Source organism: Pituophis catenifer, unplaced genomic scaffold (genome assembly GCF_029215685.1).
Source record: "Pituophis catenifer annectens isolate HBS135680 unplaced genomic scaffold, rPitCat1.0.hap2 SCAF_1, whole genome shotgun sequence".
NCBI lineage: Eukaryota > Metazoa > Chordata > Lepidosauria > Squamata > Colubridae > Pituophis > Pituophis catenifer.
The window spans coordinates 40061035-40084676 of NW_027256881.1; the positions used below are offsets into that span (position 1 = coordinate 40061035).

The 23642-nt window shown below is 37.7% G+C and overlaps 1 protein-coding gene across 1 annotated transcript in view; it reads left to right on the forward strand.

The window, feature by feature from the left end:
• The window catches only part of STPG4 (sperm-tail PG-rich repeat containing 4), a 37426-nt gene that overhangs the window by 2270 nt on the left and 11514 nt on the right, over positions 1 to 23642 (forward strand). The window contains exons 2-5 of the mRNA XM_070932337.1: positions 4042 to 4104; positions 5431 to 5688; positions 9797 to 9861; positions 11447 to 11495. Coding sequence (XP_070788438.1) covers positions 4042 to 4104; positions 5431 to 5688; positions 9797 to 9861; positions 11447 to 11495 — 435 coding nt within the window. The remainder of the gene's footprint in view (positions 1 to 4041; positions 4105 to 5430; positions 5689 to 9796; positions 9862 to 11446; positions 11496 to 23642) is intronic.

Here is a 23642-nt window from a genome sequence, read left to right on the forward strand (position 1 = left end):
CTTGTCATCTGTTACAGTACCTAGATTCTTTTCCCAAGTTTTTCTAACAGACCAGGTCTCTTCCATATACCTGTGCCTTTCATTTCCCCCCCCCCCCAGATGTGGAACTTTATATTTTTCCTGATATTAAATATTAAATATTTTATTCATTTTGGCCCACTGCTTAAGTCTGTCTAGATCTTTATGAATTTTATCTTGCCATTTTGATAATCATCTCATCAGTCTATTCATCTAGATTATCAATAGAAATGTTAAAGAACACAAGTCCCAGGATTTGGTCATTTAATACAACTTTTGAAGTGATGTAGAACAATTTGTGATTACGCCCTGGGTCATTTAGCCAATACATTTATATCATCTAATCCTCTCTCTCTGTCTCTTTTTTGTATCTCAGAGTTATACTTGATTCCTAGTTAGTACTTGGACAAGACCATGCAGTTTTCTTGCAATGGCTTCAGAACTGATTTCCTATTGCCCTCTTGCTAGAGTTAAGAGAGACAGCGACTAACCCAAAGGTTTTGCAGAGGTCAAAATACTCTTTGTCCATTGTGTTTCCCTGGTAATTCTGTCAAAAAAGAAGATATGATTAGTGTGACTTATTTGTGACAAGTCCCAGCTAGCATGGGCATCTATAAACCTTGCAAGGTAGTCCAGACCAGAAGCACAACCAGGAAAGTACTATCTTTATTGTAAAGTTACATTAAACCGAATCTTGGATTTCTCCCATCTTTTATTCTCCAGAAAGCTGGAGACATCTTTTACATGCCAATTGTCCCATCTCCCTCCTATCTCCCAAGGTCATTCTCACATTCTATTACATCTGAAGGGTTGGACAAAGGGAATGATGTCCTGTATAATTACATAATCACTGAAATGCTGGAATTTACATACATGTGTCAAACGTTCTGACACAAGCATATAATTGGGGTATTTGCATGATTATGTAATAGTATGTTAAGGCTCAACTCATTCTGTGCTTTAGTTTCTGCCAACTTCTTGTTTCCTTCTTTGGTTATACATCCCTGCTATTTTCTATTTTTTTCTTTTCAGCATTTTGCAAACCCTGTGTTTATCTACGCTGGTGTCTTTAGATCTCTCCCATTTTAATTTCCACTGTTTGCAATTACAGCTTCAATAGCCCATTTTTCAGAATTTCTTACCCTTTACAGAAAGTTTTCCCCTTCAGAATGTCAAGCCATTGGATGACTTCACCAAAATCCACCTTTCTGAAATCTAATATGCAAGTATTTTCCCTATCTTTGATAGCACAAATTCAAGGATAACAAGAACACTTTCTCTCGTTTCTGGTCACCTTCACTTCTTCAGGTAATTCATTCTTTGAGCTTCTAACAAATGACTTTGCCAAGAAAGGATAACATTTTGGGAATCTCTGACTCTTGGCAGAGTGAAATCTTCCATTGTCATTATTATTTTTTTAAAAAAAGTTTGTTATCAGACTCAATAAGATTCATCCAAATCTTTCACCTATCTATCCATGGGGTAAATAGTGCTTGAGAAAGCAAGCCTCCCTATTATCAAAATCATTGTCAGTCCATAACATACCTCTAAAATATAAATTTGTTGCAGTTCCTAAAGCCAGTGACGCCTGAGCTTTGTAAACACTCCAATAATCACAAGGTGGTGGTAAAGAGATACACAAAAAAGACCTCTTTGCTGCCATTCCATGGACATCTGATTTTTTACAGCCCTAGCTCAAGTTTCACTCATTGTTCTGTTTTTAATAAATAGGAAATAGTTAGAGATGTCATAAAACTTCAATAATCTTTTGAGGAAGGATTCTGGAATAACAGACACCTTTTGGAGAAAAAGTGAGACCTTCGTGTTTTCCAATTGGTGATTCTGATCTCCTTAGTATGTCAACATGCTGCCAGAAAGGTATGCATGTGTGAATGAGCTAATCTCTAATTGGATTAAGCATGCTGTGTCTATTTATCTATGTATCTTAATACCAAGTTATGTGAAAAGAGAACTTGCAAGTCAACCAACTTGCGAAAAGCACAAAACAGGACTGGATTCCTTAGGACTAGACAGAACAGGATTTATATTCAATTTGTCTCATTTTAGAAGGTCATTGAGGGAGGGATACTTTGCTTGTCATAATGAACAGACTTTTTTTCTCCATCTGTTTCTTCTGATTGACATTTTTGCAGGTTTATGAAAAAAAAAAAACTCCACACAAACTTCTTTTAGGGAATTTACGAATAGTCAGGTCCCTGCCGGAACGCTGCCTTTCCGAAGGGGAGGGGGCAATGCTTCTTGGGGTTGAATCGGGGGTGAAATGCTCCCGGATCAGACCAGATCGCCAGGTCCGGTAGCGATCTTGGCCATTGGTTCGACGATCCGGTAGCGATAGTTTTGCGCATGTGCAGAAGTTCTACACACACACATGATGTGTGTGTGTGCGTGTGCACGCTTCTAGACCGGTAAGGAAGGTAAGTAGATTTCACCCCTGGATTGAATGCTTTGAATGCTTTCCCTTTTGCTGTAACTGCATGGCAATTAGGAGGGGGACTGAGCCGTCAGGATGGACTCCTTCCCAGCCAGTTCCAGCCTGTTACCCAAGGTTGTGGCATCCCGAGGATGACCTACTATCAACATCCCGCCTCAGAGTTCTCATAACACCTTTGTGGCATCATATTGGCTACTGGTAGACATGGGGCACTGATGGGGGTTGAACAGGGGAAATTAACTTAATGCTTCACACGGGAATCTTCAGACTCCGCCTGACTTATTTTATTTATTTATATGTTATTTATCAAACATGTACAAGATAACAGGTATAAGTACAAACATGGACATGAACATAGGAAATGAGTACAAATAAATGGGGACAGTATAACAGGGACGGTAGGCAAGCTGGTGTGCTTATGCACACCTCCTTTACAGACCTCTTAGGAATGGGGTGAGGTCCACGGTAGACAGTTTAAGGTGAAAACTGTGGGGGTTTGAGGATGTAACAACGGAGTCAGGTAGAGCATTCCAGGCATTGACCACTCTGTTGCTGAAGTCGTATTTTCTGCAATCGAGCTTGGAGCGGTTCACTTTAAGTTTGTATTTATTGTTTGCCCAAGTATTATTGAGGTTGAAGTTGAAGTAGTCGTTGACAGGTAGAATGTTGTAGCAGACAATTTTGTGTACTATGCTTAGGTCAGACCGTAGGCGGCGTAGTTCCAGGTTGTCCAAGCCCAAGATTTCGAGCCTGGTGGCATAAGGGATTCTATTGTGAGCAGAGGAGTGGAGTACTCTTAGAGTGGACTTCTCTGCAACCACTTCTCTCAGTAAAAGTTCCTTCTGAAATACCAATTGTTTCAAGAGTCATGCTTTCCTGAGAAGATAGCTGAGGCAGGTCCTTACACAAACACATATTTCTCAATTTGAAAGCAGGAACCCAATCTTAAAATCTCGTATCAAGTCTTTATCTGAAGCTATGTTTTGTTCCCAGATGCTTGTATCTTCTTCCAAGTAAGAATACTCAAATCCTTAGCACGTGGATTGTGATGTCATAGACAACTATTGCTGATTCGATGCAATAATCTGCTTAAAAAAAACCAGAGGGAGAGCATGGTTGGCAGCATCGTGGGCAGTAGAGCAAGCAAACATACTACAGTAAATGTTCTACGGCTCTCTTACTGCAATTGTAGCTCTTATTATATTTTCTCTTGTAAGATTAAACATTTTAAATGTGTGGTAAAACTAAACATTTCACCAAGTGAGACTTCTAGTGACTTACTGGAGACATCCTTAAAGTTTTCTTGGCAGCAGCATGGAAGCAGTCTGCCAATTTCTTCTTCAGGCTGTTTTTCAACTTCTTAATCTAACCCTAAAGCCCTTGACTTCCTGGTTGATTTCCATTTAACTTCTGATCAGATTGTCACCTTGCTTCAGTCATCAGCCCTGTTTGCTTAGGAGCTAAACCTACTGCTATTCTAAATATGAAACCATTTTAATTTTTTTCTGAACTATTAAGATGCTCACTTACGCTTAAAGTCATTCTTTAACAATCCTGATTTTTTTTTCTAGATAGTAGAACATGAAAAAATACCATATCAAAGAAGAGATACATGGTGGAGAGATTCACTAAGGGTATGAAATATGATATCTATTTATTCTTGTGTTCTTAATTTACAAGCATAAAATTTTTTTATTTATCAAATTTGTTTAGCTACCAAAATATTGCATGTTTATGAATTATATTCCAGTTTGGGAACTAGTGCAATGAAGACAAGTGAAATTATTTAACAGTTTTGCATTCCCATTCTTGCATAAAGTAGAATTTAGGGATATCATGTGATACTGTAGAACAGCCTTCTCCAACCTGACATTCTACAATTTCCAAAACTGGTCATATTAGTTTGGAATTTTGATAATTGTAGCCTAATATATATGGAAGGCATGAGATTCAAACAAGCCAATTGAGAATTATTCTTAGCCTATTGAAAATGCTATTATACTCATAAATGCTATTGCACTTTTATTCCTGGAGGTATCTAGTTCTGTGAGCACAGAATGTTGTACTAATTAGTCCTTGAGATGCACTAGTATGGCTCCTCCTATAATCTAGATACTCCTATGAGTCATTGAAAATAAAGGACTTGCCTCTTTCCCTCCAACCCTTTGCAGAACACTTTTCACTGATATGTCTATATTGACTAGGGATTGTTCAGTTTACATCCTGTGGCCCAGCAATAAAAAAGAATTAATGTTAGAGTAAACATCCCCAGGTTTCCTTCTAAGGTCTGAGCTAGCTTTTGATTTTTTTGCCCTGGATAGACCTTTGCTGTTCCTCCAATTTTACTTCTGTGAATCCTTTATTTTACATTATGAATCAACATTGATCTACTAGCCTCCGTTCTGTTATTTCTGATTCCTTGTTGACCTGGGCCATGATTGATCTGATCTTTCTGAAAATAACTGAGTAAAAATATTTTCCTTGTCTTCCAAGCAATATATTTGAATTGAGCCACAGATATTGTAGGATGCCTGAATATTTAACATTAACATTCGGACACTGGATTTCTGTGTTAAATCCTTGGATTATTAAAGGAAATTGAATGAAATAAGAAGTGGTGAGCTATCCAAATGAATTATTAGCCCGTAAGTGAAATATGTCCCCAACTAAACTGTCCTATAGAAGATTTGCTATTATTATTTTTTTTGCAAGAGGACCATTACTTACACTGTAGTTTATGTTAATTTCCCTGGGGTACCAAGAATGGTCAGTCTAGCCCAGTGTTTCACAATCTCAGCAAGATGAGCTGAGGAATTTTGGGAGTGAAAATTCACACATCTTAAATTTGCTGATCAAATAATAATGATACATGATGATCTGCTTAAAGACACTGCTGAAATCCATATTTATATTTACAGATATGCAAAACATGTTATACATGCTTTGTTTCTTTCTACTAGCCAACCCCAATCCCAGGATCTTATCCTGTACGAGATTTTCTTGAAGAAGCTCAGTTGAACCCAGTGAAAGCAACTTATAATTTTAAAAGTGAAGGGAGAAAGAGAGCATCCATCTATGAGCAACTACCTGATTTGACCTTGCCAAATACTTTCATGTACTATCCTCCTTCATTTGTGGAACTGGTAGAGAAAAGACCTGCTACTTATTCCTTTAAGAGTACTTCAAGGCAAAGCAACTATCCAGTCAGCGGAGATAAGGTAAAATGAAGTTAGGAATGGGGTTCTATAACAATAATTGCCATCTTAAAAGAAAAGGTATTTAGCTAATACTCAGGACCTACCATTAATATCCTGATCCTGTTTTATATCCCAATGGCAAGTCCTTCAGAGTGGGTTTAATGGCCAACAAATAAGGGGCAGGGAATGGAAAACCAGAGACAGTTAGAAATGGAATGGAGAATCTCAAAAGAGGTTATCACCATCACCTTAGAATAAATAAATAACCATAATAGTTCAATCTAAAAATCTGGCTGACAATCCAATAAACAAATAATAATAATAATAATGTCCACTGAGGCATTAACTTGACATGGTTGTGGGGCTGGTGTGCTCTAAGGAGAATGAGAGCTATGCCAGAAGTTCAACCATACTTCTCATCAGAAGGCCAGACAAAGATTGCCTTTTCCATAAAAAATATGGTGAGACATAATTTACAGAAACCTATAGCAGCTCAGTCGTTGCCCAAGGAATGAGAAGGAATCAGAAAAAACAAAACAAAAGCTAGTGGATCATTGTCTGTTTATAATACAAACTAAGGTACTCACAGAAGTAGAATTGGAAGAACTACAAAGGCCTACCCAGGGCAAAGAAATGAAAGCCTTGCCAGAAGTAGCTAAATGGTAGAGGGAAACCATGCAAAGTTGGCAGTAGAAGGGACCAACATAACTATTGAACTGTTTTCACTCCCAAACCAGGTAACCTCTCATCTTCCAAAGTCCTCTAACTAAAAGGCAAGAGGAACTGGAACAAAGAATAATTGAGTGTCTTGAATAGCACACACACAACCAAATAAGGTTGCCCACATTGAAGTTCATTACAAAGAAGCAACTAGCACAAATTTTAAATGATGCCAATACTGTAATATTAAACATGAGAAACTACTCACTACAAGAACCAAACCAACTAATATATAATAAAGCTGCAGTTATAACTGACAATTTGGGCTGCAAAATCAACAAACAAGGAAAAAAAACCCAAATAGTGCACCACCAAAATGGAAGGTCAGGTTGGAAAATAAGATCAGTATGCTAAGATCAGATGCAAGCAAGCTAGTATAGATGAAAGAAAGGTAAAGAACCAGAAGACCCAAAAGAAAAAGAAAAAACCGTGATCAAGAAATATCATCCAACAGCATCTAGCTCAGGGATGTCAAACTCACATCGTCATGACATCATCACATGACATATCATGGGTTTTCCCCCTTCACTAAACTGGGCGTGGGCGTGGCCAGCGCATGATGCATCTAGCCCACGGGCTGTGAGTTTGGCAGCCCTAGTCTAGCTGAAAAGAAGCTGATATTACCTGAGCAGCATCCAAACAGCAGAAGAGCAAAAGATCAACTCCTAATTGATAAAATGATTTTGGAAAATTGGAAGAGAAAGAAAACTAACTTGAATGTATATTGGATTAATTACAAGAAGGCATTTGACTCCCTGCCACATGACTGGATAATCAAGTGTCTGGAAAAAAGAAATAGAAAGAGGAATCTTTCAAGGAAACTCACCCTCATCACTACTGCTTATCATTGCACTGATTTCTCTGTCAATGATACTGAATAAGTCAGGCTACAAACATCAAAAATATCTGCCAGGCTATGCTACCTCATTTACATGGATGATCTGAAGCTGTATGGAAAAACACCATCTGAAATAGAATTGCTGCTCATCATCAAATATACTGCCAAATTATTGCGATGGGATTCAGATTAGACAACTGTGCCACCTTCACCATCAACAGGGGAAAAAAGTGAAAACTGAAGGAATCAAGATGCCCTGTGGAAATAATATCAAGAGTTTGGATGAAGATAATCATTACAAATACCTGGACATCTTTCAAGCTGACAACAACAAGCACACTGAAGTCAAAAAGAAGATTAGAAGTGAATACATTATGAGAGGGAAGAAGATCTTAAAATCTAAACTCAGTGGAGGAAATACCATCAAGGCAATTGACTCCTGAGCAATTCCAGTCATTAAATACACAGCTGGAATAGTGGATTGGACTCAAGCAAAACTGAAAGCCCTGGATAGGAAGAATGGAAATATAATGACTACGAATCATGTCCTTCATCCATGCAGTGATGTTGACAAACTCTATTTATCAAGAAAAAGAAGGTTAGTGTGGAATGTTGCAAACACATCAGACAGGTGAAGAAAAAAAAATTGTATTGGAAGAACATTTGAAGGGCAGTGAAGAAAATAGTATGCCACGAAGGCTTACTGAATATTGGAGAGACAAAACTGGCCTACCAGAAACACCAAATGAAAAATAGAAAAGAGGCGCATGGCAAGACAAAGTATTACATGAGCAAGACATGAAAACTAGCAGGCAAAGCAGATAACAGCAAGACTTGACAATGACTCAGAGCAGGAAAGTTAAAAAAGAGACAGAAAATCTAATTCTGGTCACAAAGACCAGGTCTTAAGAGCAAATGCATACAAAGTCAGATTTGAGAGGACAGCAACAGACAGCAAATGCATCTCTGCAAAGAAGAAATTATGGACCGCTTAATTAGCTGCTGCAAGAAGATCCTACAGACTGACTACAAATAATGACTTGAGAAAGTAACAACTATGGTGCATTGGAATATCTGCAAGGAATGCATTTTGCTTCAAGCAGGAACTTGGGGCCACAAAATAGGCAACATAATAGAAAATAAAGAAGCTAAATTGCTCTGGGACTAGAATTCAAATAGATAAGGACCTGCCACACAACATTCCAGAGTTAACAACTGTTGCTAAAAAAGCCAAAAAAGTCTGGATAGTGGAATGGCAGTATCTGGAGGCAGCAGAATAGAAGAAAAAGGAGAAAATAACAAAATACGAAGACCTGCAAACAGAAGTAGAATGACTGGGGCAAAGAAAGCAAAGATAATATGAATAGTAAATAAGTGCCTTTGGATGTAATTAATCCAGAACATCTGGATTACCACTTGAATGCCATCAACATTGACAGAATCAATTGTAGGCAGCTTTATTCGGAACAACTTATATTCTGTGCCAATATCTTTAACATCATCAAACAACAACATCTGCCTATCCCAGATTTTGGGAAGGACTTGATAGGTGGACAAAAATGCCAAATCCAGTCTAAGCATCAATCTGATTATGCAACCAACCATAATAATAAAATATACCACCTGACTGTTTAGTGACCTTGAGTGGTTCAAAACAATTAAACAAAGGAATTATAGTAAAATCAGTGAAATATAAAAGATAAAAAGAGCCAAGGGTGGAGGAAGAGGTCCCTTTCTCTCTCTCACCAAAGGTATGGTTGAAGAACCAGATCCCCATGGCTCTTCTAAACAATGGCAGAATGAAGATCATCTGGATCTGGAGCGGTGGGGGGAGCCTAGGTTCAGAGGGTAAGCACTACTACTGAGAAAGTGTGCTTCAGGGGTCTTGACAGATTATTTTGTTTAATTGAAGGAGCCCAGAGCATCCCAACTGTGTAGGAGTGGATTGGTAGATGCTATGGGAGACAGACCCTAGGCTGTTTATGGCCTTGTAAGTAAAGATCATCACCTTGAATCACACCTGGAAGCAAACTAGCAACCAGTGCAGTTTATCAAATACATAATAAGATTCCACAGAGCAAGTTTGTTTGTTTCTAGTCAACATTTGAAGAATCAAAGTAATGAAGAATCTTGTGGCATCTTACAGTTTCAAGGCATCAAAAACAGAAATGTAAAATGTCCAGATGGTAGAATGAATTGTAGCATCTCTGATTGCATATGGTGAATACAACTTCACTTTACTCAGCAAGGTAGTAACTAAAAGTAAGTAAATCTTACCTAAAGATGTGTAAGTAAAACCTATTTGCAAATCAAAAATTAAGACCTTAGAGGGGAAAAAAAATCTGGCCTTAGGCTGGCTTCTTAGTTTTCTATTTGCAAAGAGTGTTTAAAGATAAAGAGAAGAATGACTTCACATTTGCAGTCAAGTACAGCAGTCCATTAGTTTATTTCAGCCATGCCAAGACAAGGCAGGACAAGGCAGACTTCTCTTGGAAAAGTTGATCAATAAATTAGACCACAAAACAAAGCCTAAACTCTTATATTTGTACACTGTATTTTTTTCCCCCACAGAATATAAACACTGATCCTGGACAGTATGATCTTTTCCCTCGTCCAGTTCCTACTTTTCCTACTAAGTAAGTATACTTTCTAATCTATTTTTTCTTTTTAAACAGATTATTTTGGCATGTAAAGTCTTAATATTTCTTGAATTTGGCTGCATTTCCAAGCAGTAGCATAGCCCTTGCCTGAAGCCCAAACCATTGTGGTCAGAGGCCAAAATAGATTCTTGCTGATTTCCATGAAAAATTAGCCTTTTTCGAGATCCTTTCTTAGTGGAGAAATGCCTTCCATTTTCTCTGAGGTTGATGCAAAAAGTCAGCAGGAGATAAAATCCTAAAAGAAGTGACAAGACGAAAAAGAAGTAGTCAAAGCAGCTGTTCAACTTGCCAGCCTGGTTACTTACAGGGCAAGGCAACATGTTGCCTTTCAGATTTTTGAGACTGTAATTCTCATAAGTCCATCCAGAGGGCTAGTGGTTGAATTATGGAAAGTGTCTTGCAAACATCTCACACGCAGTTGGTTGTTTATCCTTGTCTTACATCCTTGCTGTGATGAGTTGGACAAATAAATCGCATCGCTATAGAAATAGCTGGGAAAAATACAGATTTTTCAAAGGCATGTTTGAAATAAAATTGAATTGTGGGCTCACTACAAGGAGGAAAGGTTGGTCCTAGAATAATCACTGACCCTTCAGATGTTACCTTGGATTTCCAACTATTTTGGCATATTATTAAGGCCAGGCTCTTTTGTGGCTGAAAGATCAAGGAATGAAATTTAATGCATGTGTTTTTAAAAATAATGACTGGCATGTATGCCAATTGCATATAATTTTATGAAATTATACTGCATCTATGTAGCTTGTAAGAATCGGTTAAACTTAATTTCTGGGACTGTAGGCTTGAACCTTCCTTTGAGTCTCATTATTATTCTAGGTAGGACTTAGTCATTCCTTCCATCCACTTGACTTCAGTTGGATGGTGGGAAAAGAGTTACAAGTCAATAGCCTTGAAATATGCTGGAGGGATTAAATGATGATGTTAAAGTAACTTTAGTTTTACTGATTTCAATACTTTTGAGTGGTTCCTAGCAGTGGGTCCTTCAAGTTAAAACCTATGAATAAAAGCTAGTCATTAAAACAAGTAAAATACTATTAAAACAACTAGAAATAAAAAAAATAAGTACAAATTAAAATCAATTCAGCTTAAAAACCATTCAGGCCTCCTGAACAAAATGTTTCACAGCAGACACTTGCATAGAAACATAGACACAATTCATATTTTACATAATTGTCCCCCCCTCCACCCAAGTTTAGCAGAAGATGTTTTGAACATGGATCTTAAGTTGATACAAGATTCAAACTTTTACAACATAGCAACTCTCAGCTTTAGCCTTTTGGAAGATGACCATTAAGAGGGCAAAGCAGACCTTCCAGAAAAGGATTTGGAAGAAGACTGAATTGGGAGTGAAGTTGGTGCAGGCCATTCAAGGATTCTTTTGCATATCCTGGATTGTTCTCAGGGGCATAGGAGCCCATGTTCTGTACATTGAAAAAAAAGAAGCCTTGAATTCATTGAGATGTAGACAAAATTTAAATCCCCAATTGTTTCAAAACAACCGAAATGCTAAAAGATTTTTATTTTCTCTCCTTATTCTTTGCAGGAGTTATATGTTTCGATCTGCAGTTCAAAGACATCCCATTTTTCCTCTGGTAAGTTCTATTGATTAATGACTATAAAATGTTGGCGCTTCATGCAAAGAAGAGAAAAAACCCACTCTTAAATGTTTCTTTCCTTCCAAATAAACCATTAATACTTTCCCTTCCCAACTCTTCAACTTTAACATTTAGCTTTTTGGGGAATAGTTAGATTTTTCAGGACTAGCCCCACAGCTGTAAACTTTGCAACTGCTCTTGTCGTGCCATCTCAAGTTTTGTTACACCCCCCCCCCCACATCTGATGGATCCCAGTTTAATTACAATGCCCATTGAGGGATGGTGCCATAAAAATGTCAATAGAGGCCAGAGATCCATTTTTTCCCTTTAAAATAATCATTTTTTGAGACACATGTCAGGAAAATGCATATCTCTCTTTAAGAACTCACTTTCTGCCCAAAAATAGTACATCGGAGAATTGACCTGCATGACAATTGCATCTGCTTCAGACAGATACGTCCTCTTTCTCTTCTTGCCCCATCTTCGTCTCTTCCTCTTTCTTTTCTTTTGAGCCAGTCTAGTCACAAAGGACCAAAACAGGTATTTTTGCCTTCCAGAAATTCTCTCCCATTCAGGGATCTCCCCTGGAAAACTGTCCGCCAAAAGTGACAGGAAACTATTCTATACCTTTTATGCAAAGAAAGTGGAAGAGCAGCATACCGATAGAAAGAAGAATGGAAATTTACTAAGAGAGTTATAGAATGAATGAATGAATGAATGAATATCATACCGTGGCCATGTTAGCATGACATGGCTAACCCAGTTCCCCCTCTGACATATTTCTACCTGCCATCCAGGTAGTCAGTTTCAACCATTTTTTCCAGCTGCGGGAGGGGGGGGTGCAAAAAAGCCAAGAGGCTGGCTATAACCATGCAATTGATGCCCTACCCTTTTTTTACATGTCAAAAAATCAAGAAAATCGCTTGGAAAATAAGTGATGGAATATTGTAATTGCTACACTTGTCCAGTAGAATTCTAGTTTCTTAAGAAACAAAATAAAACAGGCACCATGTTGGAGCTGCAGAATTGTTGACAACTATTAGATGGCAGGAAACTTATATTTTTTTGTATTTCTTTGCTGCCATCTAATAATCATCTGGATTTTTATAGTTCATATATGCTAAACTGATTTATAGTTTATAGTATATTTATAGCTCAGGGTTGACCTGTGGGGACCTTAGAGCTCTCTGAACTTGGTTGTTTTCTTGCAGATGTTTCGTTATCAAACTAAACTAGGTAATCCTCATCAGAGCTAAATATATGCTAAAGTTATATTGAAATCATAAGCATTCTAACATTGTACAATCACTATTAGTTTGCTAGTCAGATTGGTAGTACTATGTTTATGCAAATCCTGGCCAATCCAAAAATTTTATTCTGCAAGATAATAAAGGTAAAGAAGTTATAAATCCAGGGTATTCACCTTCCCTGGTAAGTCACTAGTCTTACTGCACTTCCAATTGGAGCTCTTGACATCTGTGTAACATGATCCTAGTCCTTTTGTTGGACAGCCGGTGTTTCCATGGACCAGTCACCATACTTCAAAAGCACATATTGCCAACTGAGTAATATAGGTTCTTGGGCAAGATAATCCATGTAGGAAACTCCAGACTTCATGAAAACGTGAACATTTTCATTATAAGGTATCTAGGATCATGTCTTTCATACTTGACAGATGTGTTGATTGCAATTGTCCAAATATGGATCAGAGGAACAAGCAGGCTGATGTTATTGATGCATCTGTTCCCTAGTTAATAATACCTAGATTCAGGAGCCAAAGCAATGAGGAAGTAGTGAGAACTTGCCATCAATATTAAGTAAGTGTATTAGATGGAGAGCCTATGAGTCACCCCACCATAATCTTGATAAATGACTCAATCCTGAAGGAACAGATAGGAGCATAGGCCATATGAAACTCTTCAAAAGACCAATCAGTCATATTCTTGAAAAGCTGTCACTTTAACAGAGTCAGAATTACACAGAAGACCTTGAACTATATAGCTGTTGTGGCTAAATGAGCCTCCCAAGCCCTCTTCCCTGTATTTATGATAGGAAGAAAAATTTGCTTAATGGCATTTTACATTTTGTAATCGGATCAAAGTTCACTTCAGTTTCCAAATTGTGTTAAATGAATTTAGAAAAATGTTGTTTTTTGGGGTTTTGTTCACACTTTTTTTGGGGGTATCACATTCTAATGTTTAAAAACATCTGAAAATATGCATGTGCTTAGACATTTTTTAAAAATATAGCAATAGAACAGTGGTGGGTTTCAAATTTTTTTACTACCGGTTCTGTGGGCGTGGCTTGGTGGGCATGGCATGGCTTGGTGGGCATGGCTTGGTGGACATGGCAGGGGAAGGATACTGTAAAATCCACATTTCCTCCTGATCAGCTGGGATTTGGGAGGCAGAGAATAGATGGGGGAGGGGCCAGTCAGAATTTTTACTACCGGTTCTCCGAACTATTCAAAATTTCCGCTACCGGTTCTCCAGAACTGGTCAGAACCTGCTGAAACCCACTTCTGCAATAGAAGTATATAGAAAATGATTACTAAATAGAGGTGAAAAGCAAGTATTCATATGTAACAGCATTCCAGAGGCCAAGGGGCAGTTTATTCTTGAGTAATCCTGGAATGCCAATCATCTTTGAAATGCAGCATAGCTAGTAAGATCTTTGAAAATCCCAGAGAAATAGAAAAATGGATCTCCTGGATCCTGAATTGTCAATAGCCATTTGGCAACTGGAATAATTATGTCAGCTCTGATGATATGTATGCATGGCTAAGCACTCCACTTAACATTCTGCATCATCTGCAGCTTCCAACCTAGTAAGAGGAAACACACACAAGAATAGTTTTGTTGAGACTCCGACCCCTGAGCCCATTTTATCAGAGGGAGAAGACTCCGAAAGTGAAGGAGAGGAGTTGGCAAGGCCTCCCTCTCCAGGACCCTCCTCTCTGGCAATGCCTCAGGTATTCTCGGAAGGCCAAGAGATAGGCCAAGAGCCAGGCACTTCCGAGCAGCCGCAGTTAGACAGCGACGGAGATGAGTCTTGGCTGGATCCCCGACAATGGCGGAAAGACAAGCGCGCACAGCAGAGAAGGAGGCGTGCCAGAGATTAAGCTGAGTCACTGGACCACACCCCACAGGGGATAAAAGGGAGTGTGGTGGCCAGTCAGGCCTTGTGACGGACAAAACTGAAAAGCTAGCAAGTCATACTGCATTTCTGGAACTTCGTTATATGCCCTCCTTGGATTTATTATGGACTGGATTTGACAATTCTTTGGCTTTGTGGACTTATTTTGGTTTATCGGACGGAGGAGAAAAACCTCCCTTTGTGAGTAAAGTTTTTGGCAGGCAGCTACTGGGTTGCTGCCAATTCTGTTATCTCAAAGGAATTCCTGACTGCTGGTTTTATTAACTCCTGGCTGGCTGTTTGTGTGCGTGTGTGAGACAGGGACAGAACAAGTTTCACAAAAAGAGCCGTGGCAGTGCAATGAATAGAATGCAGTATTGCAGACTTATTCTGCCCACTGCCAGAAGTTTGATCCTGACCAGCTCAAGATTGACTCAACCTTCTATCCTTCCGAGGTCGGTAAAATGAGGATCCAGATTGTTGTGGGCAATAGGCTGACTCTAAACTGCTTAGAGAGAGCTGTAAAGCATTATGAAGTGGTATATAAGTCTAAGTGTTATTGCTATTGCTAAAAAGAATATCAGAGTAACTTGAGCATAGTGGTTAAGTTGTCCTACCTAGGAAAGGGGCAACTGTACCCCAGCAGAGTTTGATAATATGTTCCTTGTTGGTGTATGAATTAGAAAAAAGACATTAAAAAACAACAGAAATTTATTGAGGGTAGATACATGAAGGACAATGTAAGGCAAGTAATAGATCTATTGGAATATCTTGAGAAGAATAAACAGATCCCTGTAGTGCTGGTCTTCTTGGATGCAGAGAAGGCCTTTGATAGAGTGGATTGGAATTTTCTACTCAAGACTTTAAAAAAGATGAACTTTGGGGATCAATTTATACAGGCGATTGCAGCAATTTATCAAGAGCAAAAGGCACAGATTATTATTAATGGAAGTCTGACAACAGAGTTTAAAATTGAAAAAGGAACAAGACAGGGATGTCCGCTGTCCCCACTATTATTTATTTTAACACTAGAAGTCTTGTTAAATACAATACGGGACTCTAATATTCTGAAAGGTATAATGATAAGGCAAGAGGATTACAGAATAAAGGCATTTGCAGACGATCTAGTTGTTACCCTAACACAGCCAATGGAATCAATAATCCTGATGAAGGACATTATACAAGACTATGGTAAAGTTTCAGGTTTTAGACTGAATTATAAAAAGACTAAGATGATAGTTAAAAATATGACACAAGATCGTAAACATGAGCTTGAAAGGAGGGCAGGTTTTGAGGTTGTACCAAGGGTAAAATATCTAGGAGTCCAGGTTGCAGAATCAAATATGAAATTGTTTCAAAATAATTATGAGGTGTTATGGCGAGAGGTGCAGAAAGATATGGAGACTTGGAAAAAACTGCAACTGTCTTTACTTGGAAGAATAGCAGCAGTTAAGATGAACATTTTGCCAAGATTTCTTTTTCTGTTTCAAATGATTCCGGTGCTTAAAAGTGATAAACAATTGAAAGTATGGCAAACTGGACTGAATAAGTTTGTCTGGAACTAGAAAAAGCCGAGAGTGAAATTGAAAATTATGCAAGATGTTCCAGAAAGGGGAGGTCTTAAACTTCCAAACCTACAGCTATATTATGATGCAGCAGCTTTGACTCTCACAAGTGACTGGTTTGGAAGGAAAAAGACTGGAATATTGAATGTAGAAAGTTTTGATCTTGAATTTGGATGGCATGCTTACTTATTTTATGACAACAAAGTCGACAAAGTATTCAAAAGCCATATACTTAGAGATTCTTTGATGAGAGTTTGGAAGAAGCACCGATTCAAATGGGATTATAAAATACTGCTATGGCTGGATCTTGGTCATACTTTGTGGAATACAAATATAATGTCACTTGGGGGGTTTTTATACAAAGAGGTTCTTTTTACAGATGCGGGCAGATGGCAGCTGAAGACACTACAGACACTGTTGGCTGAAGGGATTAATCTAACTTGGCTACAATATAATCAATTGCAATTGAGATGGAAAGAGGACCAAAAAACTGGTATTATGTTACATGAGGAAGAATTGGTTAGACATATAAAAGAGAAAGGTCCAATGCATATTAAAAGGCTTTACAATGTTTTGTTAGAAAGGGATTCAGAAACTGAACTAGTTAAAGATTGTATGATTAAGTGGGCACAAAATTTTGAAGAGCCAGTGATGTTGGAAACATGGGAAAAAATTTGGGTTCAGAATGTTAAATTTACACAGTCGCAGAATTTGAGGGAAAATTTTTATAAAATGTTTTATAGATGGCATTTAGACCCTAAGAAATTGTCGTGTATGTACCCTAATGTTCAGCCAAAATGTTGGAGATGTGACTGCTTAGATGCTACATATTATCATGTTTGGTGGACTTGTAAGAAAGTTAAGGCTTTTTGGATAAAAATTTGGTGGGTTATGCAGAATGTTTTGAGGAAAAAAATGCAATTTTCTCCACAATTGTTTTTATTGGGTATAGTTAAGGGGTTTACATCGGGTGAAACAAAATTGATATTGTATATGATAACAGCAGCAAGATTGTTGATAGGTAAATATTGGAAAAACGAAGCTTTGCCCACTATTGAGGAATGGACTTTGAAGATGGCCAGTTTTGCAGAGATGGCGAAGATCTCAGCATACTTAAAAGACTGTTCACAAGAGACTTATGAATGGGAATGGAAAAAGTGGATAGAATATGTTCAGAACAAATATCAAACTAGGAAGTATCAAATAGCTTTTATTTGAAAATAATGTATTAGAAATATTTTAATATAATCAAGATAAAAAGAAAAATTGTAATGGGGAGGGAGGGGTTCAAGTTTTATACAAGCTTTATATTAAGGGTTTTTTTTTTTACCTGATATGAGTATACTGTGTGGAAAATGTAATTGTAAAACTTTTGCAATAAAAAAAAAACAACAGAAAAATCAGCACTGGCAATGATATTATAGAGAAGGTAACAATCAGGAACAGCAGTTCTAATGGCAATAGAAGGAATTTAATTCGTTATAATAAAGTAGCAATATAATTGAAATTCCAAAAACATTGAAACAAGCAGAAAAAACTCCAATTGATCTGTAATGTGAAGACTTGGGCAATTGTTTTCTGTTACAAGACTAGGGATGATAAGAAATAGGTTCTTCATTGATGGAAAAGGAAAGCTTTTGCTTGACCCAGGTCATAATTTATTTGTGGAATTTTGCTGCTTTCAAGTAGGATAATGACTGTGGTTCTCTGACTTAAAAACTGGAATGAGAAAGGTATTATACATAGGTCTTGCCAACAGCTCTGAATCAAGGTGGGGCCTGGTGGCTCAGCAGACTGATAGCATTGTGATTAACACCAGCTGTCTGCAATTACTGTAAGTTCGAATCTCACCAGGCTCAAGGTTGACTCAGCCTTCCATCCTTTCTAAGGTAGGTAAATTGAGGACCCAGTTTGTGGGGGCAATAAGCTGATTTTGTATAAATATACAAAAGGATGAAGGCTATTGCTTAATGCATTGTAAGCCGCCCTGAGTCTCTGGAGAAGGGCGGCATGTAAATCAATTTTTTTTAAAAAAGGCTTATAATTATGAGGCTTATAATTCCCACAGTAGGTTTCACCACATGTTAGGATCGATGGGCTTTGAATCAAAAGTACCTGTCCTTTTTCTAGTTGGCTTTTTCTGCTCCAAAATGCTTTGGAACATCTGTAAAGCAACACTATTGGCAGTTGTGATGGGTTCCTATATGCCTGGGGATGGCTACGATTGAATAACAGGAGCCTGGACTAGATTGTCCATTGATTTAAATGCATTGTGACTTTTTAATGATTTAATGGCCAAGTTGTCAAATCAATGAGCGTGTATTTAGGGAAGAGGTTTATAAAAACACATACTGTAAGTATTGGGTCATGGTGCCTTGCAAGAATGTTATCTCCGTCGTTCTGAGGCAGTTTTCTAATTACATTTGTCTGTCTTTTCCCTCTATTACAAAGCAATGTTGTACTTCCCCACTTCATATTTGTCTGTAAAAATGTGTTATCAAGTGAAAGCGTTGTACCACAAAGGATGGGGGGGGGGGAGAATGAATGTGTCAGTTCCGTCGCTCCTAACACATGTTCATGCACAGAAATGACAGTTTATGACAGTGATTCCCACATGCCTTTTACCGCTGAGCAGAAAAAAGGCATATTTTGCTGAAATTAGCCATCAAAAATCTGCACTATGGGAAGGAAGATAATCAGCTAAGCTATTGAGAAGGAATCCAGGCAAGCTGTTGGGAAGCAGTAAATGATCTTGTCTGGGTGGAAATGTCAGATGACACTGTTTTCTTTCTCTATATTATTAATTTTGTCCCCAGCTGGTCCATGATTAATAGTATTAGGCCTTCATGCCACAATTCTCCAGGGGTGCATTTATTATCTAAGGTAAGCGTTTTTTGAGGTCACTTGTGACTTTCTGTTTTTTTGTGTTTTTTTTTAATATATATCTGGAATGATGGCAGTGGAAGGAGGGCTTGCAGCTTTTATATGCCAACAGAATTGCTTCATGTTGAGGTTTTAGGGGGTGATCAATAACTTAAACAGTCTTTCAAGGTTTCATGGTGCCCTCCAGACAGTGCAATCCTTGTCTTCTTCTAACTCTTGAAGTTTGTTTGCTTTTTATACCATATGTATCTATACATTTCAAAAGAAGAAGGGGAAGTTGCTTGAGGCAAAGGCAATAAAGTAACCCTTCAAATCAGGGGTGAAATCCAGCAGGTTCGGACAGGTTCTGGAGAACCGGTAGCAGAAATTTTGAGTAGTTCGGAGAACTGGCAAATACCATCTCTGGCTGGCCCCAGAGTGGGGTGGGAATGGAGATTTTGCAGTATCCTTCCCCTGTCACTCCCACCAAGCCACAGCCACCAAACCACATCACGCCCACCAAGACACGCCCACAGAACCGGTAGTAAAAAAATTTGGATTTCACCACTGCTTCAAATATTTGCTTACCATTATCCTTGATTTAAAAAGGCATGATGGCAGCTGTGATCAAACCCTATCAATTTTATCATAATCACATGTATGACACATGCTAAAAAGGAATGTGCAATATGTGGTCCATAGTTGTAAGTAATATCTTAAAGCTATGGTACATTTCTCCCTTGTCATTAATGAGGAGGTAAATTATATATGATTGATTTACTCATTAAGTGCATTAAACTGATGGATCCATAGGTTTAATTTTATTACATATACTTGCAATTTTAATTAACTTTAGTTGCTATTATACTAAACAAATCAATTTTAACTTTTGTTCTTCACCTGCATCTTCTTTGGGCCTAGGCATCTGCCAACACACCTTGTAAAACCTACCAGTATATGCCACATAAACAGTTTATGCAGCCCTGATTTAGCAAAATGGAAAACCACCCAGCTAAATTTAAGATCTACATTTTGGCAGCTCACCAAATCAGAATCTTTTAGTAGTTGAGCCATTGGGCTTTGAAGGATCTCTGAGAGATACGGACTACAAAATATAACCATTATAGTGTAATTTAAACTGATACCTTTCATTTTTCCCCTCAAAGTTTGCAAAAATTTTGCTTTTAGTTATATTAAACCTGGATTTGGTAAATAAATAGGATACAACCTCACTTTCTGATTCTGTTGATGGGAATTACACATGAACCTTACTTTCCCCCATCCCACTCACCACTGAATAACTGCATGGAGACTATCACATATTTATTTATGAACCGTGGTGGCGTAGTGGTTAGAATGCACTATTGCAGGCTAACTCACTGCTCACTGCCAGGAGTTTGATTTTGACTGGCTCAAGGTTGACTCAGCCTTCCATCCTTGCGAGGTCAGTAAAATGAGGCTCGAGATTATTGGGGACAATATGCTGACTTTGTAAACCACTTAGAGAGGGCTGTGAAACACTATGAAGCAGTATATAAGTCTTAAGTGCTTTTGCTATTCAAATTTGTTATAGCTTCCCAACTTCAGTGGACTTCAGCCTCTTCCCTCCCTTCTCTGACATACCTATTAGATTTGACAGGAAGTACTTCTCCAAGCACACAATTATATATACAGGGAGTCAGATGTAAGAGAAGATCCTGTTGCTTAATCAGGATATTTCCTTGGGGGTCTATCTACATATTTAAACATGCATGGATACTTTCTCATGAACACCCAATGGATTCTCCTTGAGGTGATGAGACAATATATCTATACAATATTGAGTGAAACTATATTTTTATTATTATTATTATTATTATTATTATTATTATTATTATTATTATTTATTTGATTTTTATACCATCCTTCTCCAACAGGACTCAGGGAGGTGAACAGCCAAGATAAAAACATAGCATACAAAATTTAAAACAATTTAAAAAGATATTAAATAGTTTCGGCCCACAATTTAAAAATACCACAATCAAATCAATTACAAATTAAAACCAAAAGATGGGAACAAGCCAGCTATACAGCCAGATATACTTCTTAGGGACTGGTAAACCTTTGTTTATTGAAAACTGAGGAAAATGTGTAAAAAATTTTTTCCTCCATTGTGTCACATCTTTCACGCTTTCAATTCCAAATTTCGTAGCTGGGTTTATTGATTGTTTGGAATCCCAAACTTGTTTCTGTCTTGCAATGAAGAAGCTAGAAACTCTGTTACTGCTTGTGTGCATAATCACCTCTGTATTATATCCTATAAATAGGTTTAGTAAAGCTTTGTGTGGTTTCAGAACATAATATTCTTTCACCCTGAGGAAACAGCAGGAGAAAATGTGTAAGAACATACTCCTTGAAAAGCAGGTCTTTTCTCAAACCATTCTCTGAGTTCTGCATCTACATCAACTTTACCACCTATCAACTGAGTTCTAAACCGATTGCTGTCAGGTTGACATGGCCCTATTTTGAACGTGAATCAAGGCAAAAAGGTGCATTTAGGGAGAAGCAAAATCACCATAGTGTTTATGTAATTAGAAGGATGCTGTCAGCAAGCTTTAAAACATATAAAATTTTTCATTGGCTTTATAGGCTATAGGCCTCTTCCCTGGGAGATGTGATTCACCTTTTTTCCTTTCAAGAAAGTTATGCTTGTTTGCATGGTATTTTTTAAAAATGCAACATATCACTGTTTTTGTTGTTGTTCGGATTAGGATTTAAATGCCTGTAGTTTTTTTTTTTTTTTTTTTTTATAAATACTTTATTGAGTTTTCCAAAACAAAAAAGAAAATATACAATCTATCTCTCCTTTCGGAGGTGCAGTGTTTATACAATATAGTGAAACAAAAGTTAAAAAAAAAACTTCATCCTTAACAATACATTATTTTATACAATATACCTATGATTGATGTGCCAGGTCAAAATTCTAGGATCATGTTTTCATCTTATTGTTCAGCCAGTGGTACCAAATACCCCATACGTCATAATATTTTGAATTGTCCTCATTTTTTAACTCACTTGTCAGTTTCGCCATTTCTGTGCACTCTAGGATCTTATTTATTAGAGTTTCTTCTGAGGGGATAAGTTTGTTTTTCCAGCATTTTGCGAAGGCTAATCTAGCCGCAGTTATAATCTGGATTATCAGTTGGGTTTTATTGTTATTAAAGCCTTCTTCAGTTATGCCTAGGAGAAAAAGCTCTGGGGCTAGGACTACCTCTTGCCCCGTTATTTCACCGAGCCAATGTCTAATTTTGGACCAGTACTTTTTAGTCTCAGGGCAAGTCCACCATAGATGATAAAAAGTGCCGACCATTTTTCCACATTTCCAACATGTGGGAGAGAAATTTGGAAACATCTTGGCTAGCCTCGCAGGGGCTAGATGCCACCTGTGTAACAATTTGTAATGGTTTTCCCTAAACGTTGTCGATTTGGTTATTTTGTAGTTTCTGTTCCAAGCTATCTCCCAATCGTTAAAATTTAGTCTATGTCCTAGATTTTTTCCCCAAATGTTCAGTTGATTTTTTTGCTATGGACTCTGCCTTATCTTCATCTAATAAAAAGTTGTAGATTTTTGATAACATTTTCTTATCTGTTCCCCAAATAATTTTGTCGAAGTATCTGAATTTTGCTGCTATACCAAATTTATCTCTATCTTTTTGGAATCTTGAGTTAATCTGAAAATAGTTCCACCAATCCAAGTTTAGGCCCTGGTCCCTCAATAGGTCCAGCGATTTAAGTTTTCCTTCTTCATCGAGGATGTCCTTGTATGTGCTCCATTTATACTCATCTCTCCTGTTTGGTGCCGTCAACACTTCCATAATGGAAAGCCAGTTGAGTACCTTGGTATAGATCCTCTGCCTAATTTCGGCCCACGTGCGAATAAGAGTCTCCCTAATTTTGTGTTTGTGGAAATAGGATTTTTTTCTTGTTTTTTATATCCCAAAGGTAGGAGTGCCATCCTTCTAGAAGGTCATGTCCTTCCAAAATCAGGGTTCTCCTATCTTGTAGTTTGATCCACTCCTTGATCCAGATCAATTTTGCCGCCTTTTGATATAATTCCCAGTCAGGGAGCCCAAAACCTCCCAAATTCCTTTTCCCTTGGAGTACCTTAAAAGATATCCTCGATTTCTTGCCCTCCCACAGAAAGTTTCTGATGTATTTGTTCAAATCGAGAAAAAAAATTTTGTCTAATGAAAACGGAATGTTTTGGAATAAAAACAAAATTTTAGGTAAAATATTCATTTTAACCGCTGCAATTTTACCAATCAAAGACAATTTGAGCTTTTTCCATCTTTCAAGGTCTTGGTGTATTTTCTGCAGAGGGGGGATATAATTATCATCTTTTAATGAGGAGAATCTCGCGGTGATCCATATTCCCAGATATTTTATTTTCCTAACTGTCTGGAGGCCTAATAAATCTTCCAATTCTTCCTTTTGTAGATCTGTCATGTTTTTCACTATTATTTTAGTTTTATCCTTATTGAGTTTAAGGCCCGCCACCTCTCCATAGTCCTGAATTTCCTGCATTAATTTTAGACCGGAATCT